This window comes from Meriones unguiculatus, chromosome 21 (assembly GCF_030254825.1).
Source record: "Meriones unguiculatus strain TT.TT164.6M chromosome 21, Bangor_MerUng_6.1, whole genome shotgun sequence".
NCBI classification, from domain to species: domain Eukaryota; kingdom Metazoa; phylum Chordata; class Mammalia; order Rodentia; family Muridae; genus Meriones; species Meriones unguiculatus.
In genome coordinates, this window is record NC_083368.1 from 19,849,452 (window position 1) to 19,870,777 (window position 21,326).

The following is a 21,326-nucleotide window of genomic DNA, read 5'->3' on the forward strand; positions in this document are numbered from 1 at the left end:
TCTTACGGAGCACAGACCTTTGATTCAGTGAAAAGGGATCCTACAACATTCATGCCACTAATAAGCATACACTGCCAGGTCAGTTATTGTAGCTCACAGAGTTCATAGCTGCGTAAGACTTGCCCCCCCAATCTGCTGTCATCTTCCTGCGTAATAAAAGGTAGAAAGTAAGGAGGAAGCCTCCACAGCACCTATTTTTTTTTTTTAAGATTTATTTATTTTGTGGGTATGAACACTGTTTTCATGCACAGCAGAAGAGGGAATTGAACTCAGACCCCTCTGGAACAGCCAGTGTTCTTAACCGTTGAGCCATCTCTCCAGCCCCCACAGTACCTATTTTTTAATATACACTATTTAGTCAGAAAATTGCATTATAGACTGATGAACAATTAAACTGTAGTATGCTACATACTCAGGCTGTTGCAAGCCTAGGACTCAATTCCGTGTAAACTTGACAACCATTTAACTACAAATAAAAACTAAATTTACAAACTGAAAGCATGCTGATGAAAATAACTACAGTGTGTAACTTGATTCCTTGGCAATCACAATCTTTGAGACAGAGAAGTGAGTCTTTTCTGGGGTGTTGGGATGAAGAAGAGTGCCCTGGTGATCAGACAGGAAGACTGGCTAGCGGGAGTTCAATCCTATGTGCGGCCCCAGCAAGCTGCTTAGCCTGGGTGCCAGCGCACTACCCATTTGTAAGCTGTAGCCCACTAAGCTATTTGCAAATAACTTTGTTGTATTTATAGCCAAGTCTGCCTCAAACTGACAGCGGTCTTCTCACACCAGCCTTCCACGTGTTGGGGTAATAGGCATAAGTTACCATGCTGGTTTCTTGACTTTTAGTGAAAGTAAAATAAACTTTCCTCTTAACAAGAAATGAAAAAGTGGTTGGGCATACTGGTGCATGCCTTGAATGCAGGGGAAGGAGGGAAGCAGCAGAGACACACAGGCAGATTTCTGAGTTCAAAGCCAGCCTGGTCTCCAAAAGGAATTTCAGGACAGCAAGGACTACACAGAGAAATTCATCTCGAAAAACCAAATAGTACATAAATGAAATAATTGATAAATAAATAAAGTGATTTCCCATGCTAGAATAATAGTGGACGTCTGTTTTTAATGAATAGCACATAGTGTTCTTAATGACTGACCTAAACTGTCTGTGCTTACAACTAACAAGGCAAAAAGAACCCAGCAGCACACAAATGTCAGGCTTCTTTCTAATAATCTGGCTAAGAGAGAGCATCAGACTTAAAGCTGTGCATGTCTCCTACAACCGTGGTAAGAGTAACAACTAAGGGCTCTTCCCTCCTTCCCTCATTGCTGCTCGTGTAAACTGAGAGGTGAGTGTTTCTTAAGTCCAAAATCTAAATGTTAACTTTAGATTGTGGACTTTTAAGTATTTTGTTCTAATAAATAAGTGTGTGTCCCTGTGTGTGCTTTTTCATTTTAATATTTTTACTGATTTACAAGTTTTTATCTTTTTAGGAAAATGAACAAGCAAGAACAGACTACTTTATTCGAACACTTTTACTTGAATTTCAAGATGTAAGTAATTCCCATCATAGATGAAAGAGCACCTGTCTCCATTTGTATCCTTCTTCTCCATGTCCCTCTCTTCCTGCTTCCCATTCTTGCTATTCTTTGCTATTATTTATTTTATTTAGTTGGTATCTTAAGCTTTATGCTTATCAAAATGCATTGTAAAACAGCATAAATCTTAGTTTACTTAGAACAACTTAAATTTTCTGTTTGTGGAATTTCTTCGTTGCATATAGTTTTTTTTTTCTGTTAACAATAGGCTGAGTATAGCATTAATTATTTATTACTCACTTGTATTCAATTTTTTAAATACAAAACTAAGTTTTCATTTAGAGGCTGTGATGTAGCTCAGTGGTAGGGCCATTTGTTTAGCAGCCACAAAGATTCAGTCCCCAGCACTAAGAAATACAAAAGTCAATTTTCATTTAGATTTAAATTATGTTTACTTCAAGCTGTTGACTTAAATGTTTCAGAGCCAAACAAAATGATACGTTTTCAGGGAAGAAACCAAAGACATGTATAAAAGGGCACTGGAAAATACTTGTCGACTTTTTTCTCATCTGTTTTTATTAGTACAACTTAGTCATGAAATATGTCATTCTTCCCAATTCACGTGTAAGCCTTCCTACTTCCTTTTGACAACCTATGTTTACTCTTCTTCCTAACTGTACTAATCATACTCCTTAAGTTGAGTCATTTATTATACCTAGGTTGCGTGTTTTATCTCTAGTTAGTACCGTAATGTCTATAAGTATGTTAGATAGCTCAGTGATCCTAACCATGAAAGTGGTGGCACATACCTTTAATCCCAGCACTCGGAGCAGAGGCCAGCCTGATGTACAAAGCAAGTCCAAGATAGCCAGGGCTACAGAGAAGCATCCCTTCCCCCATACCCCTGGGTCCAAAAAAAAAAAGTGTGTTACACATAAACATAGATAAAGGGGGTTTGAGAAGTTCAGTAACTTGCCTAAGTGACAGCTCGAACATTGGGGCTGACTCCTAAGTTCTGTTCTTTCTATTGACTATTTCTATCTAGAATAATCAGTCTTAAAAGTGTGTGTGGGGGGGGTGCTGTTCATCCGTTAAGAGCCTTTGCTGCTCTTGCAGAGGACCCAGGTTAGTTTTCATACGGCTCCAGTGGCTAACAACTCTAATTCCACTTTCAGAAGATCCAAAGCCCTCTTGACCGTCATGGGCATGAGGCACATACACAATACAAATACGTACATGCACTCATACTCGTAAATGAAAATATTTTTAGAGTAACTGAGGCTTCTTTGGATCTTCACTTTCAGTGTTTACTATAAAATTAAATTTTGGAAAAAGTTTAAAAGCATGGAATACATAATCATATATTACAGTAGCTGGTTAAAGTAAAGGAAAGTGAGCTGGGCACAGTGGTACATGCCTGTAATCCTGGTACCCTGGGAGGCAGAGGCAGACACCTCTGTGAGTTTGAGGCCAGCCTGGTCTACAAAGTGAGTCCAGGACAGCCAAGGCTACACAGAGAAACCCTGTCTCCAGGAGGAAAAAAAGAGGAAAAGGAAAATCTTAGCATTATTCTGAGAACAAACCTCCCCCATTTCTATCTCCGTTGCCATGTTATGTGATATAATGGTTACAGAGCATGTTGTCTATATTAACATGCTTGGGTTAGATTTTGCATTTGTTATGTCCTATAAAACCTTAGGCAAGTTAATATGGCTAAATTTCCTCATATGAAATAATGATGGTGTGAATGTCACCTTCCTTGTGGAAGCTGTGAAATTCAGTACTGGGTATATGTTAAGTCAATAAATAAAGGCTATTGTTTGATTTTTTTTTTTAAGGTATCGTAGAAATGATTAAATGAAATGCATAGCTTGAAAGTTTGCAAATACATTATTCTAATTACTGAATTTCTGTTTTGTTTTTTTTTTTTTTAAGGAATCCCGTCGGCTCTATCAGTTTCATTATGTGAACTGGCCAGACCATGATGTTCCTTCGTCATTTGATTCTATTCTGGACATGATAAGCTTAATGAGGAAATACCAAGAGCACGAAGATGTGCCTATTTGTATTCACTGCAGGTACAAAATAACTTTCTAAATGTAGAGAAGTACAGTGCTCAAGTTTGCAGTGAAATAGTTTTATTTCTTCATTAATGTGATATATTATATTTTGAGCATTTCCTAGCCCTGTTACAGTATATTTGAGAATGAGACCCTGTGAATTTATATACACTAATCTGGTTAATAGACTATCTAGATGTTACAGTGAAATATCATCATATTCCCTGATATGATCATTGTCAGGCAAATTTTCATGAATGATAAAATCTCAGACTTTAAAAAAAAATGTTAATAGATATAAATGGTCTTATTGATCTGAGACACCATTGGTCTCCAGACAGGTGCTGGGTGTGGTGAACAATGCCTGTAATCTCAGAACCAAGGAGGCTGAAACAGGAGCTCAGAGAGTAAGGCCAGTCAGGGCTAGCAAGACTATCTCAAAATGAACAAACAGGAAGGCAGGAGAGAAAGGGGAAACATCATCATCTTCCACATATTAGACGTTGAACATTTGAAAGCAAAATCCATTGCCAATTACACAGCAAAGATGTCATTTGTAAGAGATACCTCAATATCAGAGCTCATCCATTGTAGTTTGTAAGGTGTTTCCCAAGTGGCAAGAATTCAGTGCTTCTCCCTGAGGAACAAGCTTCCATATCTGTACCGCTGCCTGTCGTACATGAAATTATAGTTTAAACTGCTGAACTATTTTTTAAATTTTATGTACATTGGTGTTCTGCCTGCATGTGTGCCTGTGTAATCCCCTAGAACTGGAATGACAGACAGTTGTGAACTGCCATGTAGGTGCTGGGAATTGAACCCTACCTCTTTGGAAGAGTAACGAGTGCTCCTAACTGCTGAGCCACCTCTCCAGCCCAACTGCTGAAATCTTAAGCAGACAGGAAACTTACATTCTTGTTTGTTTGTTTGTTTGTTTTGTGGAATTATGAAGGTGGTGTTTACTTATTGCTAAATACGCTAATTCCCCAAGTTTTTTTAGGATTAAAAGTATGTCTTCTGTAGGCCAAGTTGGCATCAGACTTGTTATATAGCCAAGGCTTTCCTCCTCGCCTCCGGTGCCCTGCTTGGATTACAGGTGTGTCCCATGATACCTGGCCTAGCATTTTTGTAGTAAATTAACTATAAACGTTGGTCCGTGTTCCTGGACAGCCTTATTAAATTGTGCTGTAAAGACTACGTAAAACTAAATAATGGCCTACCCCCTTGGCAGCCTTAAGTTCAGCTATATTGGTATTAAACTGCTCCATAGAAATGTTTTCACTCTTTTCAGGAAATACTTAAATGTCAGTTACTCTTGGCAAAGTTAGTCATTTTGACATGTAAGAAACCACATAAACCCAGCCTTTGACTTCTGGGGCAGTGACTGTGACATTTGGTTATTCCTGAAGGGGTAACCAATTTTGTGTTCCAAGTGTGGGTTAGAGGTTAATTATGTTAAATTAGGTAACTGGCTGTTTTTACTTGACACATTGAGCTATTTTTATTGTCTGATTTTTCTTCTACTTATAAGCCGTGAAATTTTTAAAACGAGAAACAAACATTCCAGTTGTGAGAAAAATGGCCTTAATTTGTCCTTGTCTAGAAAACTAAAAATGTGTGCCTAAGCATTTATATGATTTTTATATCTCTAAATATAGTTACTCTTTTGTTCCCTGTCTTACCTGACAGTCTTTCTATTCCAGTTGACTCCAGATTATTTATAATAGAACTCTTTGCTGCAACCCTTTTTAAAAAGGTTTTTTTAAATGTGTGGCTCCTGTGGATGACTAACCCTTTTTTGTTGTTGTTGTTTGTTTTTTAAAGTTAGAGTCTCAGCAGTCTAGGTGAGCCTTGAATTTTTACCTCCCTTCCCATTCGCCCCCCCCCCCCCCCGTGCTGGAATGCTGAGCAAGGATGAACCACCATACCCAACTAGGTTTTAATTTAAAAGTGAACAAGGACTTGTTAAAGTGGCCCATGCCTATAATCTCACTACTACTTAAAGAGATGGTATGGAGAACTGTATGAGATAAAAGGCCAGCCTTGGCTGTAGAGTGAGACTGTGTCTCAAAATAAGGAGGAGGGTGGGGGAGAAGAAGAGCAGCAACAAAACCCCTAAACAAGCAAACTGACAAAAAAACAGGGATACAGCAGAAGAAAATACTAAGCAGTGTATTGAACAAAGAAAAAAATAGTTAGCACCTGTATTGTTAGTTTTTTTTTTTCTGTTGCTGTCATAAACTTCCATAACCCAAAACAATATAAGGAAGAAAGGGTTTGTTTTAGCTTACAGTTTCAGAGGGATAGTATAGTGTACATAATGTTGAGGAAGAAGACATGACAGCAGTATTAGGAAGGAAGGCAAGACTGTAAACCCTCACACCCTTCGCCAGTAATATCCTTCCTCCAGAAGGGTCCATTTCCTAAAGGTTCCATATTACACCAACCCTCTGAAGTGCCACCAACTGGGGATCAAGTGTTCAAGTAGATGAGTCTTCAAGTTCGACATATATAGTGTCTATAAAAATGCTAGGGAGACTACAACTCTAAACAGAATGTTGAATCAATCATGAAAAAAATACAATGTTTGCCGTAGTTTTGCAGTATAGCCATGATTATATTGTTCAGGAATGTGTAGAGTATTTCAAAACCAAATCTTAGACTTCCATGAGATAAATTTATATATTTTCAAATAGTATAAAACTTATTTGACTCCTGAGACAAGTTTTTTTCTGTCTTAATCTTTCAAAAGACTATAGATTCATTGTGTTTCAAAATCACACTAAGTGGTTTTGTCCTGCTAAGTTATTTGTAACTGGATTTATTATAAGAAGTGAATAAAGGAAACTTAGTATGGTCTTGCATGCCAGTAATTCCAGCATTCTGGACACTGAAGCAGGAGGATTATTGAGTAAGAGACCAGCCTGAGCTCCCTAGGCCCTGTCTCAGAAAGAGGGAAAAGGAGAGAGAAAGAAAAGTCAGCAGGTAAAAGCACTCACTGCCTTTCCAGAGGAACCAGGTTCAATTCCAGGCACCCACATGGCAGCTCACAATTCCAGTTCCATTGGACTAGATACCCTCTTCTGGTTTCCCTGGGCACCAAGTGTCCGTGCATGTGGTTCACAGACATACATAGAGACAAAACACTCATGCACATAAAATAGGGTTTTTTTAAGTAAATGAAATTTTTCAGACATAAGAGATTATTGGTTAACTACTTTTTTGTTTTTTTGGTTTTTGGTTTTTTTGTTTGTTTGTTTGTTTCTGTTTTTGAGACAAGGGTGTCTCTATGTAGCCTTGGCTGTCCCAGACTGGTTCTGTAGATCAGGCTGGCCTCTCAAAGAGGTCAACCTGCCTCTGCCTCCCACAGGCTGGGATTAAAGCCATGTGCACCACAGCCAGCGCTGATTAATTTTTTTAAAGACTTATTTATTTTGAGATTTTCTTAGCCAACTGGTGTCTTGTGGTTACTGAAAAGGGCTGCTTTTTGCCTCCAGAAGAAGTGGTTTGCTGGTATAGAAACCATATAGGAAACATCTAACGAATTCATGAATTAAAGCAAACTAAAATTCGTGAATTAAAGTTAATTCATTGGTGATTAAAAAGGAAAACTTTCGTTCTGGAATTGAAAGATAAAGAAATTGTTTTGACTTTTTTTTTTACAAGTTATTTGAAATTCTTTCCTGTTCTGTTATGGTATTCAGTCAGTAACTATAATTCATAAGTCTATTTCAATAGTGTTTCTCTAGTTTTAAAAATTATTTGCAGGGCAGTGGTAGCACACACCTTTAATACTAGCACTTGGAAGTGCTGTGGATCCCTGAGTTCAGGGACAGCCAGAGCTACACAGAGAAACCCTGTCTTGGGGAAGAAAAAAACAAAACAAAACAAAAACATGATTTTTTAAATCTTTTAAACAACAAAAACAAGGTGTTACCTGAAGTAACTTAAAAAGCACATCTACAAAAGGAAAGCAGGTATGTCCATTCGAGATGAAGTGTGCTTCTTTGAAGACAAGATGTTAAAACCTATCCCAAGCTAGCTAGGACCTGGAATGCCCTGAGGAAGCCTCTGTCAGCACACCCAGCTCTAGGGCCATTTACAAGACTGTCCCCATTTAGTTAGCACACCACCTCTACACACACCACCTCTACAGTCTAACTCCAACTGTTCTTCTGGGGATGGTGGTAATCAGCTGTCTTTGTTTATGGGGTAGGAGCTGCTCAAATCACTGCTGGTTCTAAAACTGGCTCCCAGGGCTCGTAGCTTTCTTTTTCCCATACCTGTTACAATTTACAAGTCCCTCTTTGCCAAAACATAAAACCATCTGAGTATTATATTATGCTTTTAACTAGTGAGAATGATTTTATTTCTAGGGGCTATTACTGGCCAGAATTAGACTTAAAGGTCTACAGGTTTTTCTGTGAGTCACGAATTCTTAGAAATTCCTTGAATTACAAATGTAAATATTCAAATATTAATGTTAAGAGTGGTGCTGTATTTGTATTTTAATTTGTTTACCAATTAGAATTTCATCTAATATCTTAAATGATTTTTTTTTTTTTTTTTTTTTTTTGCTTCTGAATGGTAACAGTTGTTTTTTTTTTAAAAATTAACTGACTTCTTTCTCAAACTTTGTACCCTTAGTGCAGGCTGTGGAAGAACGGGAGCTATCTGTGCCATAGATTACACGTGGAACTTACTAAAGGCCGGGGTGAGTGTGCTTTTTATATAGCTTTATGGTTGCTTTATTATCAGCGTCACATTAATATTAACTGTTAAAATTATAGTGTGTTTTCTTAGATATATTCCAGATGAGTTTTACCGTGCAAATGAAGGTAGTGAATGAGTGTAAATGTTTGGAACTGCCTTGAGGTTCTGAACTGGACACCAGGGTAGGAGTTTGTTTTCCATTGAAAACCACTTACATCAGGGATATGGCTCTCTGTGGACTAGTCAGATAGAGATTCTCACAAGTCAGTGCATGCATGCCTCCTTCCTCTCTTCTTTGTCCTGCCATCTATTACCTATATCGCTTTTTTTTGAAACAGGGTTTCTCTGTGTACCCTGGGCTGATCTTGAACTCACAGAGATCCGCCTGCTTCAGCCTCCCGAGTGCTGGGATTAAGGACGTGTGCCACCACTGCCTGGCATTAATAAATATTTTTAAACTCCAAAATTAAAACTTGAAAGGGAAGAGATAATTAAATAAATTCCAGCAAACAAAATTTGGAAAAAAAAATCAAAATATTTAACTACTTCTTGAAGCATCAGTAAAGTTGTATATTTCAGTTGTAGTCCCCACTTAATTGAATTTGTCTTAACATTGCCTGGTGTCGTGGCGCACATCTGTGATCCCAGGAGGGGAGGCAGAGGTGGGCAGATCTCTGTAAGTTCGAGGCCAGCCTGGTCTATAAAGCAAGTCCAGGACAGCCAAGGACAGAGGACAGAGAAACCCTGTCTTGGGGGCCAGGGGGGGAAGAATTTACCTTAAAGTAACTACAACGTAGGCCTTAGCTGGAACTGGGTATATACATCCTTTAATGTCTGTAGACTCTGAAGCTCTAAACCTGAAAATCATTCTTCAGTCATTGGTCTTTCTCATGGCTCTAAGATGTTTTTTATTAGGCACCAAATTCTAATCACTTCTTTCCTGTTCAGACTGCCATGTTTCCTGAAGTAGAAGTTGGCGGAGTACAAATGTATCTCAAAATGGTAGTCTCGGTTTGAAATGTACAAGGGGTTGTCCAGGTGGTTTTACAGCCACCGCCTGGAGAGAAACTTAGGGATCTCTCTTTTAGTTCTTTCGGTTGTTTCTTGCATGGCCATGTCTTAAGACCACAGTGGCCTTAGAGAGTAGAGTCAAATTCCTTATTAATGCGTATAGTGTGAGTTCAGGTGACCTTCTCTTAGGCTTCATCTATCTTCAACTTCTTACTTCTTCAGTAATCAGTCTCCTTCATGCTCTCAGAGTAAACTTTTCCCCAGCTATGTGTGTTCATGTGCACGTGTGTACGGTATATGTGTGTGTTCACTTGCGCACAGGCGTATGTGCACTCGCCCGGGCGGCTAGAGGTGGGCTTTGACTATCTTCCTGGCGCATTGGCCATCAGATTTTTCAAGTTGCTGTTTCTCAGCAAACTGGAAACTCCTGAGTTAGGTAGCGCTCCCTAGCACTAGCGCGTTCCTGGCGTTTCTGTGGGTTGAGGAGCCGCGCCAGGTACTCCTACATCCATGAGCACTTTCCTGACTGTGCCATCTCCTCAGCCCCTTTGTGACTGTCCCATTGCTCCTCCAGCCATCATAGTTTGTCCTAGTCTCTATTTCCTGTATGCCCTGGTCGTGCTCTGCAGTGTGACCACAGAGGATTGGTGAGCACTCTCCGGGTGCCATCCCCGACTGACACGCAGGGCGCAGTAAATACGTGCAGTTATGCAGCACGTGTGTGAGCTCTGTGTAAAAACTCGGGGAGTATTTTACTGTTTTCTGACATTGTTACATATGTTGATTTTTTTTTTTTTTGTTTTAGAAAATTCCAGAGGAATTTAACGTGTTTAATTTAATACAAGAAATGAGAACGCAAAGGCACTCTGCAGTACAAACAAAGGTATTGTTGATTTTTTTCTCTTTATAAATTATATTTTCATAAATGTTTCCTTTGGTGTTTTTCATTGTCTCCTGTTTATCATTTCTCTTTCTAATAGGAGCAATATGAGCTTGTTCATAGAGCCATTGCCCAACTGTTTGAAAAACAGCTACAACTGTATGAAAGTCATGGAGCACAGAAAATCACTGATGGTGTAAGGATTCTTTGCTCAATAGCTTTGGCAAGCTTACTTTACCAAGATTTAGCATGTGTAATCTTGTTTAGAGCTGTGTAAGAATGTCTGCAACAGGAGTTTAGGGGTTTTTTGTTGTTGTTGTTGTTGTTCTGGGTTTTTGAGATAGGGTTTTTCTGTAGCCTTGGTTGTCCTGGAACTTAACTCTGTAGACCAGGCTGGCCTGGAGCTCACAGAGATATCTGCCTGCTTCTGCATTTGGAGTGCTGGGATTAAAGGTGTGTACCACCACGCCTGACTAATAGGAATACTTTTATCTGACGTAGGTTTTATTAAATTCACCTAACTTTTACTCTGTTATAATAGAGATTTAGTAACTCAAAACAAACTGAATAATCTAAGTAAAATTTTTAAAAGATCTTATGTCAGCAACTATTCATTATTGTTTCGAATATAAACTACCGTTTTTGTTTTTGAGGCAGGATTTCCCTGTGTAGCCTTGGGAGTCTGCTTGAATTTTCTTTTGGCATGATAGTACAACATTTTGTAGTTATTTTCATACCCTCCATGCTTTGATGTGTTGTGGGACAATCATGCTATGTAGCCTAAGCTGTTTGAGGTTCTCTTGCCTCAGCCTCTTAACATATATGTAGACATACATCACCATGCTCAATGTATGATATGTGCTTTTATCAGTAAGTCCCTTTATTTTAGCCTTAAATGATCTTCCTGAATCTTCAGGGTTTTGTTTTTTTGGGTTTTTTTTTTTATTTTTTATTAGGGGTTATATGTGTGTTTGCATGTACAAATCATGCTGTAGGGGTAGGGATACATACCAGAGTGTGTGTATGAAGGTCATAGACAACTTTATGGGTTCGTGTGTCAATCAAGGAAAATTGTTTTTCCTGTAATTTTCCCCCTGGCAGAATGATATTACCACTGGAAATCTGGTCAGCTCTGTGGATAGTGAGAAACAAGATTCTCCTCCTCCAAAGCCACCAAGGACTCGAAGGTACGAGTGTTTTTAACTTTTCTGACCTACCTAACTAAAGTGACAGATTGTGATTATCTTAGTTTTAAAACTGGTATTTCTTTAAGATGCGGAACATTTGCCAGTTATTGGTTGCCGATGTTATTGATGCTCAGGTTTTTGTTTGGATTTCGTATGTCAGTAGTGCACTGTAGCAGAGTTCATACCTTGGTGTTAGAATAAGAGGCGTTTCCTTAGCGTTTTTTAAAGTAGTTTCTCTTAGGGTAGGAGACCTCTCTGGAACCAGGAAGTCAGAGAACAGTCCATGTTTCAAGAAGCGAGCTGTCTTGGCCCAGGTTTACTGCAGGTTCATTATATTACTGATGTAGCAGGTTGAGCATAAGATCTCTGAAATTCTGGGTATAACACAAAGGCAAAAAAGAAAGACTGGAAAACAGTGATGTCGAGACCATAAAGGAGAAAGGATTTTATTTGTTTTGTCTTAATTTGGTTTGACAGTGCTGGAAAAGGAACACAGAGTGCTTTCTGCATGTGAGACAAGCATTCTACCACTAGGCCACATACCCAGCCCCGGAGGGAATATTTTGTATGGCAAAAAATAGCATGAATGTCAGCTCCCAGCAGAGTGCTGCCTGGGAGAATGAACTAGACTTTCAAACCTGTGTGTAAAGTGAAGAGCATTTGTGAGATTCAAACAGGGGTTGTGGTTTGTTCATGTCAAAGCATTTAGAGCCATCTAGTTTGGGAAGCCCACAGACAGCAGAGAATGTATTGGAACGCATTCACTTAGGAACTTGAGAAAATAGCAAGTAGAAAATTGGATGATGTTGAAATTAAAAATCTACATTGAAGAAACTGAGGCAGATTTGAGGATAGCTGCAAAGGGTAGCCTGGGCTGCATGGCAGGTTTTTATGTTTTATTTTATTTTTTAAGACTTACTTGTTTGATTGTATGTGTGTGCATGTAAATCTCTATGTGTGTAAACAGGTGGCAGCAGATCCTCGAGAACTGGAGTACAGGTGTTTGTAAGCAGTTGTGGGTGCTGGGAATCAAACTCTGGGCCTCTGAAAAAGCAACAGTGTTTTTAAACACTTAGCCATCTCACCAGCCTCAAGTTTTTAACTTTTTAAAAGACAGTTGTATTCAATTCAAATAAGTTGTCTTAAAGAGATTTATTTCTTGATTAGTAAACAGTTAAAACTAGAATTTTAAATAGAGATTTATTATTTTGGTTAATAAAAAAATAAGGTTTCATGGTTGGAAAATTATGTATATCATTTAGCTTTTAAACAATATTTAAGGTACTTTTTGAAAATTTAAAACGCCAAAATATTTGTTTCTAAAATTGATTGTATGTGAAAGTGCATGTGGATTCATTAAAAGCTAGAAATATCAAAGAAAAATGGAGGAAAATGATGAGAGGACTAACCATTTAAAAATTATAGTGTGTTTCAGACCAGTCCTTGGAAGGGAAAGGCAGAAAGATGAGAAGTTCAAGGTCAGGCCTGTCAGATGGTTCAGTGTATGAGTCAGTGACAGGGGAGCCAGAAGACCTGAATTCCAATTTCCAGTGGAAAGAGAATCAGTTCCTGAAAGCTGTCTCTGACGGCCACTGTGGTACACACTTACCCACACATTCACATCAAACACACTAATAGTGAACAAAATATTGTTCAGGTCCATTCTCAACTACAGCCTGGTCTTCACAAGACTGTATTTAATAAGATAAATATTTTGTTTCCACTAGTTAAAAAAAGAAAAATATCAGGGCTGGGTGGGGTGTGGCTCAGTGATTAAAGTGCTTGCTATGCAAGCGTGAGAACCTGAATTTGGCTCCCCTGCACTTAGGGCAAAAGTTTGGCTTGGTGGCACCTGCCTTAACCCCACCATTAGAAGGAGGGAGAGATGAAATAGGCAGATCCCAGGAGCTCAGTGTCCAACCAAAAAGGCAAGTTCCAGCTTCATTGAGAAAGCCAGTCCCCAAAAAGAAGGGAAAGCATGATAGAAAATACCTGAACTTGACCTCTGACCTTCATGGAAGCCTAAATAAGTAGCTGCACCCATACACCCTCATATGTACATATTACCAAGTCATGGGTTTGGGTAGACCACTGATGAGTAGATGCAGTTAAGAATTTGGCGGGGCTTGGTAGTGTGTGCCTTTAAACCCTACACTTGGGAGGCAGAGACAGGTGGGTCTTGGATTTCAAGGCCATCCTAGTCTATTGACTAGGGGCAGCCAGGACTACACAGAGAAACTCAAAGACTAGCGTGAAAACAAGACGTTAGAGAATGAAAGAGAAAATGGTGTGAAGGAGAGAGTAAGTGTGAATAATACTGATGGTCATAGATTGAGCTAAACAGAAGTGTAAGAGTACTGGAAAGCTAGAATAGGAGATGATTCCAAAGTAGGAAGTATTGTGTTTAAAACAAAAGGATCAAGAAACAATACCAGTGTCAGCATTTTAAAATAATGAGATATATATTTAGAAGTAGCTGTAAAATTTGTCTTGTTCTTTTTTTTCCAATATGTAGTCCTGGTTGTCCTGGAGCTAGTTTTGTAGACCACACTGGCCTCACAGTCACAGTTACCCATCTGCCTCTGCCTTCCAAGTGGTGGGAATAATATGTATGTCTTCACACACTTGTGAAAAAGTTTCAGTTACTATAGAAGGGGAGGGGGGAACTGCTGGTTTTCATTAACATCACATGACTTTAAAATACTACATCTGTTTTACCTTGGTAAATATTGAATTTTCTTAATCTCACAAATAGAATGTTATAACCATATTGCAATCAGTCAACTTACTTGTAAATGTTAAACATTCTTAGAATCTGGCTTGTTGCTTTTCAGTTGCCTTGTAGAAGGGGATGCCAAGGAGGAAATACTACAGCCACCAGAACCTCACCCGGTGCCACCCATCTTGACACCTTCTCCCCCGTCAGCCTTTCCAACTGTTACTACTGTGTGGCAAGACAATGACAGATACCACCCAAAGCCAGTGTTGCACATGGTTTCATCAGAGCAGCATTCAGCAGACCTCAACAGGAATTACAGTAAATCAGACCTCACCGGGAAAAATGAATCAGCTGTTGAACACATGGATAAAAAATTAGAACGAAATTTAAGTTTTGAGATCAAGAAAGTCCCTCTCCAAGAAGGACCCAAAAGTTTTGATGGGAACACACTCTTAAATAGGGGACATGCGATTAAAATTAAATCTGCCTCTTCTGTAGTTGACAAAACCTCTAAGCCACAGGAGTTAAGTTCAGATGATGTAAAAGTTGATGATGTTTCTCAGGATTCTTGTGCAGACTGCAGTGCGGCACATTCAGACAGTGCTCCTGATTCTTCTGAAGAATCCCAGAACTCACACACACCACCACGGCCAGACCGCTTGCCTCTTGATAAGAAAGGACATGTCACATGGTCATTTCACAGACCTGAGAACGCCACGCCTGTATCCGACTCGTCTGAAGGCAAATCCCCAGATAACCATTCTCAAACTATAAAAACTGTGAGCTCAACACCCAACTCTGCAACAGAAGAGGAGACCCACGATCTTGTGGATCACCACAACGGCTCCCCTCTGAGAGCGCCGCTCAGCTTTACCAATCCCCTTCACTCTGATGACTCAGACTCCGATGAAAGGAACTCTGATGGTGCTGTGACCAAGAACAAAACTAGCATTTCAACAGCAAGTGCCACAGTTTCTGCTGCCAGTAGCACTGAAAGTGCTTCCACTAGGAAAGTGTTGCCAATGTCCATTGCCAGACAGGAGGTGGCAGGAATGCTGCATTCAGGTGCTGAAAAAGGTAATATGGTATCGGACTTCTGGTTCCCCTTATTATCTGCCTGTCTCTGTTCTGAGCAGTTTAGCTCTGTAAGTTTATTATGACTTACTCCACACCATTTTTGAACCTGCAGCAAAATCTAGTTTTAAATAACTTTGGTTTTTTTGTTTTGTTTTGTTTTGTTTTTTTGAGACAGGGTTTCTCTGTGTAGCAGTGGCTGTCTTGGAACTCACTCTTGTAGACCAGGCTGGCCTCGAATTCAGAGATCCCACCTCCCTCTGCCTCACGAGTGCTGGGATAATGACTGTCCAGCAGATGACATTTTTTTTTTTAAGATTCAGATTCAAAGTCATGTTATTTTCTTCTCTCCAACTAGTCTAAATGTCTATAATTAGCAGGTTTTTTTTTCTAAATATGTACAACTTCATTTATATCTCCACATTTAAATTAGTATTTTTAAATATTTATTTTGTATATATGAGTGCTCTGTTTACATGTATGGCTTCATGCCAGAAGAGGGCATCAAATCCCATTACAAGTGATTATGATCCACCATGTGGTCGCTAGGACTTGAACTCAGGACCTCTGGAAGAGCAGCCAGTGCTCTTAACTGCTGAACCATCTCTCCAGCCCCTAGTATTTTGTTTTCCTTTGCTCATATATTATAGCTCAACCACAGTTTATCCTTCTTCTCCTTTCCCCCACCTTTCCCCTCCCCCAGATTCAACCACCTACATATATGAAAAAGTTTATATCTAAGGGATATCAACTAAACATGGTATAACAAGGTACAGTAAGACCAAGCTCGTACTGTCACATCAGGCCGGACAAGGCGGCCCATTAGGAGGAAAAGGGTCCCACAAGTAGGCAAAAGAGTCAGGGACAGCAGCCTGCTGTCCTTACTTTTTAACATTTATATTTATTGCTACCATACTTTGATCATTATAGGTGGACTTTGTTTTTCACAGGATCATTGTAACTAGAAGATTGCTTTGTTCTTGTTTTGTATCACGTAGTGCTTTGTGTAAGTCAGATTTCTCTGACTAATTAGAAATTAGGGTAAAATAATTTGAAGAATAAGTGATAGAAATACTATAGAATACTTGCTTAATCATTTCATTTCACCTGTGCTTCCTGTAAATACTTGGTAATCATTTTTTCCTGACTACAAGATAACTTTTTAAGGAACTCTCTTAACAAATGCTTACAAATAAAGTACTTTCTACTGGTAAGTTAACCCATAAGTTACTCAGCTGACTGGAGGCAGTTTAATTCATTCAGAACTAAGCAGGGTGTGTATATCACTGTTAGGCAGTTTGCTATGTCAAGGTGATGTATGTACTCTATGAGATGTATAATTTTTCAGCAGGGTTTCTTTATGTGGTTCAGGCTGGCCTGGAACACAGGTCCTCCAGACTCTACCTCCCTTGCACTGGGAGTCAAGTCTGATTCACCATGCCTGCTATCTAGCATTAAAATTTTTATGGTGCCTTCCCTCTTGCTTTGTTTTTGAGACAAGGGCCTAGAATTTCATTTCTGTCTCAATCCTCTGTGCTCTGAGATATCCAGGAATTTACAACCGTAACTGTCACAAGTAGAGTTATTTTTAGGGCCAGAGAAGATAGCTCAGTTATCAAGAGCACTGGCTGCTCTTCCAGAGGCCTGGGGTTCAATTCCCAGCACCCATGTGGCAGCTCACAACTGTCTATTACACTAGTTCGAGGGGATCAGACACCCTCACACAGACATACTTATAGGCAAAACGCCAATGTGAATAAAACAGAAATAAGGTTTTTTTTAAAGATTTATTTGCTTATTTATTGTGTTCTGCCTGCATGTATGCCTGCAGGCCAGAAGAGGGCACCAGCTCTCATTCTAGATGGCTGTGAGCCACCATGTGGCTGCTGGGAATTGAACTCAGGACCTCTGGAAGAGCAGCTAATGCTCTTAACCTCTGAGCCATCTCTCCCACCCCCAAAATAAGTTTTTTTTTTTAGTAGAGTTTAATTGTTTCTAATCGTTTCTAATTACTTACCTTGTAGATTATATCATGTGTTGTTTATTTCATACTTGATTTATTACTTACTTTGAAAAATAGTGGACACAAAAATTTTGATTAGAATTTGTAGTGAATTAACCCAATAATTTTGTATTGATAACAAAAAGTAGTATTTTGTATAAGTTACTGCCTGATAAAATTTCTCAATGTGAATTCTTTCATTAGTTCTTTTTCTTTTTCTTTTTTTTCCTTTTCTTTCTGTGTACCCAGGGCCTATACATGCATTACCTTAGGCCTGAAATTTTATTCAGTTTTACCTTTTCTAGGGGCTAATTTGGTTTTTGCTGCTGTAAAAACCTTTAAAATTACGTTAGTTTGTATCCTTGACATAGAGTCAGATGATACTGTTCACAGTACTTGGTACTAAATTAGTAGTTACTAAAACATTAGTAGAGCTATTAGAAAGATAACTTGTGCTTCAAATGTTCCTTTAGCTGCTTGAAATGTGACTTGAGTACATAATTTTCAAATAAATGAAGGTTACGAGGTGACTTGGACAGGTGGTGCATGCCAGAATTCATGAGAGTTAAGCAATTGAGTTGTTTAGGAAACACTGGCTTTCCCCAAGTGCCCAGCTTTCTTTGTACACAAAACATTGTCAGGAAACTCAGCAAGCCAGTGGTTTCCTTACTGAAGGCTTTCACCCTCAGTACAATCAGAGGGATGTCTTTAGAGTTCCAGCAGACTTGTAGGGGGCATTTGCTTTTAGGAGTAATGGAGTTTGTTTCGTCTTTGCTCAGTAACATTCTTAACTCTTGCCGGGCACGGTGCCGCACACCTGTAATCCCAGCATTCTGGGAGTTTGAGGCCAGCCTGGTCTAAAGAGCTAGTCTAGGACAGCCAGGGGTACACACAGAAACCCCGTCTTGGAGGTTGGGGGAGAGTCTCAGTTCTTCTTGATCATGAGTTTAGTGGTAACAGTGTTCGAAAACTAATTTTTTTGGTCTGTGACAGAATTTTTTTTAAGGTATCAAAGTTGTATTGTTTAGGTGGCCCTTGCTGACTTTTAACTGTCTGAACTTGTGTTTAATGCAGACGCTGATGCAGGGGAGGAGTCGCCTCCCCCCTTGCCCGAGCGAACACCTGAGTCGTTCGTGTTAGCAGGTGAGCATGATGAGGCTTTCTCTACCTTGCTGATGTTAACCTTGCAGCCAATATGCTGAGTAATTAAAACCAAAATGTTAAGTCCTACTTGATGCTGACAGCTTTACGTAGTTCTTTACGTAGTAGTTTTTACAAATGATTGCATTTGTAACAGTCATTGTAACTACTAGAATTAAGTCAAATGCAATTTCAAATATATTTGCAGTGTAGTGGGTGTTTCATTCACTAAAGACAGCATATACAACTTCACTTTCTAGTGTATAAGTTAAAATTCAAGGTGGGTTGTGGATGGGCATCTTTATGAAGACAGTTTCTAAAACTTGTATGGTGTGGTTTTGTATTGACTTTAATACAAAGAAATTTCAAGGGTTAAAGACAAAATTTTAATATTGAGATTTCATTTTTCTCAGATATACCTGTGAGATCTGAATGGCATGAACCTCCAGATGAGGAATGGTCTGAACAAAGGGAATCTGAAGTGAGTTGCTTGGGCCTGCAGTAGCTCTACCGTTAGCTTATTACCCTAACTTACCAGTTGCCACCATTGCTGTATGCTTTTTCGAGACAGGTTTCTCTCCATAGCCCTGGCTGTCCTAGACTTGACTTGTACACCGGGCTGGCCTCGAACTCAGAGAGCTCACCCTGCCTCCGCCTCCCTGAGCGCTGGGATCACAGGTGCTCCTCACCCCCACCTTGCTGTTTATTCCTTTTTTAAGATAGGGTCTCCTGTAGTCAGACTGTCCCCAGACTCACCTTGTGCCCAAGGTTGCCCTTGAACTGTTGACCCTCTTCCCGATCAAAAGTCTGTGTAAGATACAGCCTTTTTAAAAAGACATGATATATTTTAAAAAGAATTCTCTGGCCTTCATATGACCATCTCTTCCAACTATTGTTTGGGCAAACTGCTTTTGAAAAATTCATAAATTAGACCATGTTTTAAGTCATTTTGATTATTTGGGGGAATAAGCTCCTATCCTACATTTTGTGCCCCTATCGTATACAACCACGCTAGATTTATTCCGTATCCCTGAAACGCTCTGTTGTGGTAACTTGTACTAAGGGTTAGCACAGTTTGATAAAGTACATAGGTGTTAGTAGAGTAGATGGCAGCCGCGTGCTCCTCCGTGCGCTAGTTGTTAGGTGGGGGGTTTGTTGTTATGCGGAAACTTCCCTTTACAGCATGTGCCAGTGTAACAGGGGCTGTGGAGACGGCAGTGGGGCAGCAGTTGCTGCTGACGCATGGGGATCGGAGTTCCAATCCCAGGACCCTTGTAGCAATCCAGGTGGGCCCTAGCACCGTGTGGGGTAGACAGCACTGATGCCTCCTGACTTCTGGCCTGCGTCCAGACTCAGTGAGACTCCGCCCCAGACAAAGAAGGAGGACAGAGCAGGGTCCCGAGGTCAGCCACAGCTCTGTGCACACACAGCAGCACCCCGATGGGAACTTTTAAATAAAGCATAACAAAATCTCAAGCATAAGGAAACACCATTGCTTTCTTTGTCTTTGATATTAAAAAATACAGATAGAAGCCAGGTGCTGTGGCACACAGCTGTAATCCCAGCCCTTGGGGAGGCAGAGGCAGCTCTGTGAGTTCTCTGAGGCCCTCCTGGTCTACAGAGCAAGGCCAGGACAGCCGAGGCTACCCAGAGAAGCCCTGTCTCAAGGGGGGAAAAAAAATCCCGATACAAACCAAGCATGTTGGTGCATGCCTGTAGTATCAGCACTTTAGGGTGGAGGAAGGAAGACCAGTAGTTTGAGGACACTTGGCTACATAGTGACTTTGAAGCTACCCTGGCCTAAGTGAGATTCTCTTTCAAAAGTTTATTTAAAAATTAGTAAAATTATTACTTAAATAAACTAATAAGGAGGGGATTTTTTTTATACACCCTATTTTCTTGGGTATATTCCTATAATAGATTAAGTGCTCTATTTATTGCATATAAGATGAGCTTATTGTAATAGCTATTAAATGTCTTTGCAGGGCTTGATAACTTCTGGAACTGAAAAACATGGTAAGTTATTAATTTTTCTTTTCTACTGTAGACTTGATTTGTCTAAAGTAGCACATATCATACCTCATGCTCTTTGGTCAGTTCTATATATGGAGGCCTCTAGGATAACTTCTTGAGAAAGTACAGTTCTGTGATATAATTCTTCCAAACTATTTCACACACAGATATTACTGATCTGAATTTGAAAGTCATCATTTGAAAGTTATTATCAGAAGTTATGAGTTATAGGTTGCTTTTTGGATATTTGTTTTATTTTTATTTATTAAAATATCTAGAAGCTATGGGTATAGTTCTGAATGATCATATTGTTAATAGATCTAAGGTCTAGGTTCACTCTCTTGCACCAAAATTAACAATTACTTAGAAGTTTACGTTTTGAGTAAATGCTGCTGGCTAACCTACAAGGTGTGTCCCTAAAAAAAGTCTTAGAAACCTTCTGTTGAAGGTATTTCCATTTATTTGAAAATAAACCAGTAATTATACTATCAAGTTAGAAGTTTTCCATTTGATTGAGGGTAAGTCAGCGTGTGCCTGGAATGTATGGAGTCCTAACTCTGCAGCCCCCCAAATCAGGTATGGTCATGCACACCTGCAATCCCAGGATTTGGGAGATAGAAGCAGGAGGGTCAGAGAGTGAAGGCCAGCCTGTACCACACAAAACTTTGTCTCCAATGGGAGGGACCATTGAAGGACTTCTGCCGTCATCAAATCGATGTTATTAATTTTTATGTTGGAAATGATAGGCTAGGTGGTGGTGGTGCACACCTTTTATCCCAGCGCTTGGGAGGCTAGGTAGACGGATTCTCTGAGTTAGAGCCAGCCCAGTCTAAAAGCAAGTTCCATGACAGGCACAGCTATTTACACAGAAAAACCCTGTCTCAAAAAAACACCAAAAAAAAAAAAAATGTATTAGCTGGATGCAGTGGCACAAGCCTTTAATCCTAGCACTCTGGGAAGCAGAGGCAGGTTTATCCCTGAGTTCGAAGCC

At 39.6% G+C, this 21,326-nt stretch overlaps 1 protein-coding gene across 3 annotated transcripts in view; it reads left to right on the plus strand.

Annotated features, from left to right (window-relative positions):
* Positions 1-21,326, plus strand: part of Ptpn12 (protein tyrosine phosphatase non-receptor type 12) — a 64,799-nt gene that overhangs the window by 37,571 nt on the left and 5,902 nt on the right. For all 3 annotated transcript variants that reach the window (XM_021650491.2, XM_060373955.1, XM_021650492.2), the window contains 10 exons: positions 1,492-1,551; positions 3,472-3,614; positions 8,244-8,310; positions 10,126-10,203; positions 10,301-10,396; positions 11,302-11,387; positions 14,222-15,183; positions 18,257-18,325; positions 18,736-18,803; positions 20,308-20,338. In XM_021650491.2, the coding sequence (XP_021506166.2) occupies positions 1,492-1,551; positions 3,472-3,614; positions 8,244-8,310; positions 10,126-10,203; positions 10,301-10,396; positions 11,302-11,387; positions 14,222-15,183; positions 18,257-18,325; positions 18,736-18,803; positions 20,308-20,338 (1,660 nt within the window). The remainder of the gene's footprint in view (positions 1-1,491; positions 1,552-3,471; positions 3,615-8,243; positions 8,311-10,125; positions 10,204-10,300; positions 10,397-11,301; positions 11,388-14,221; positions 15,184-18,256; positions 18,326-18,735; positions 18,804-20,307; positions 20,339-21,326) is intronic.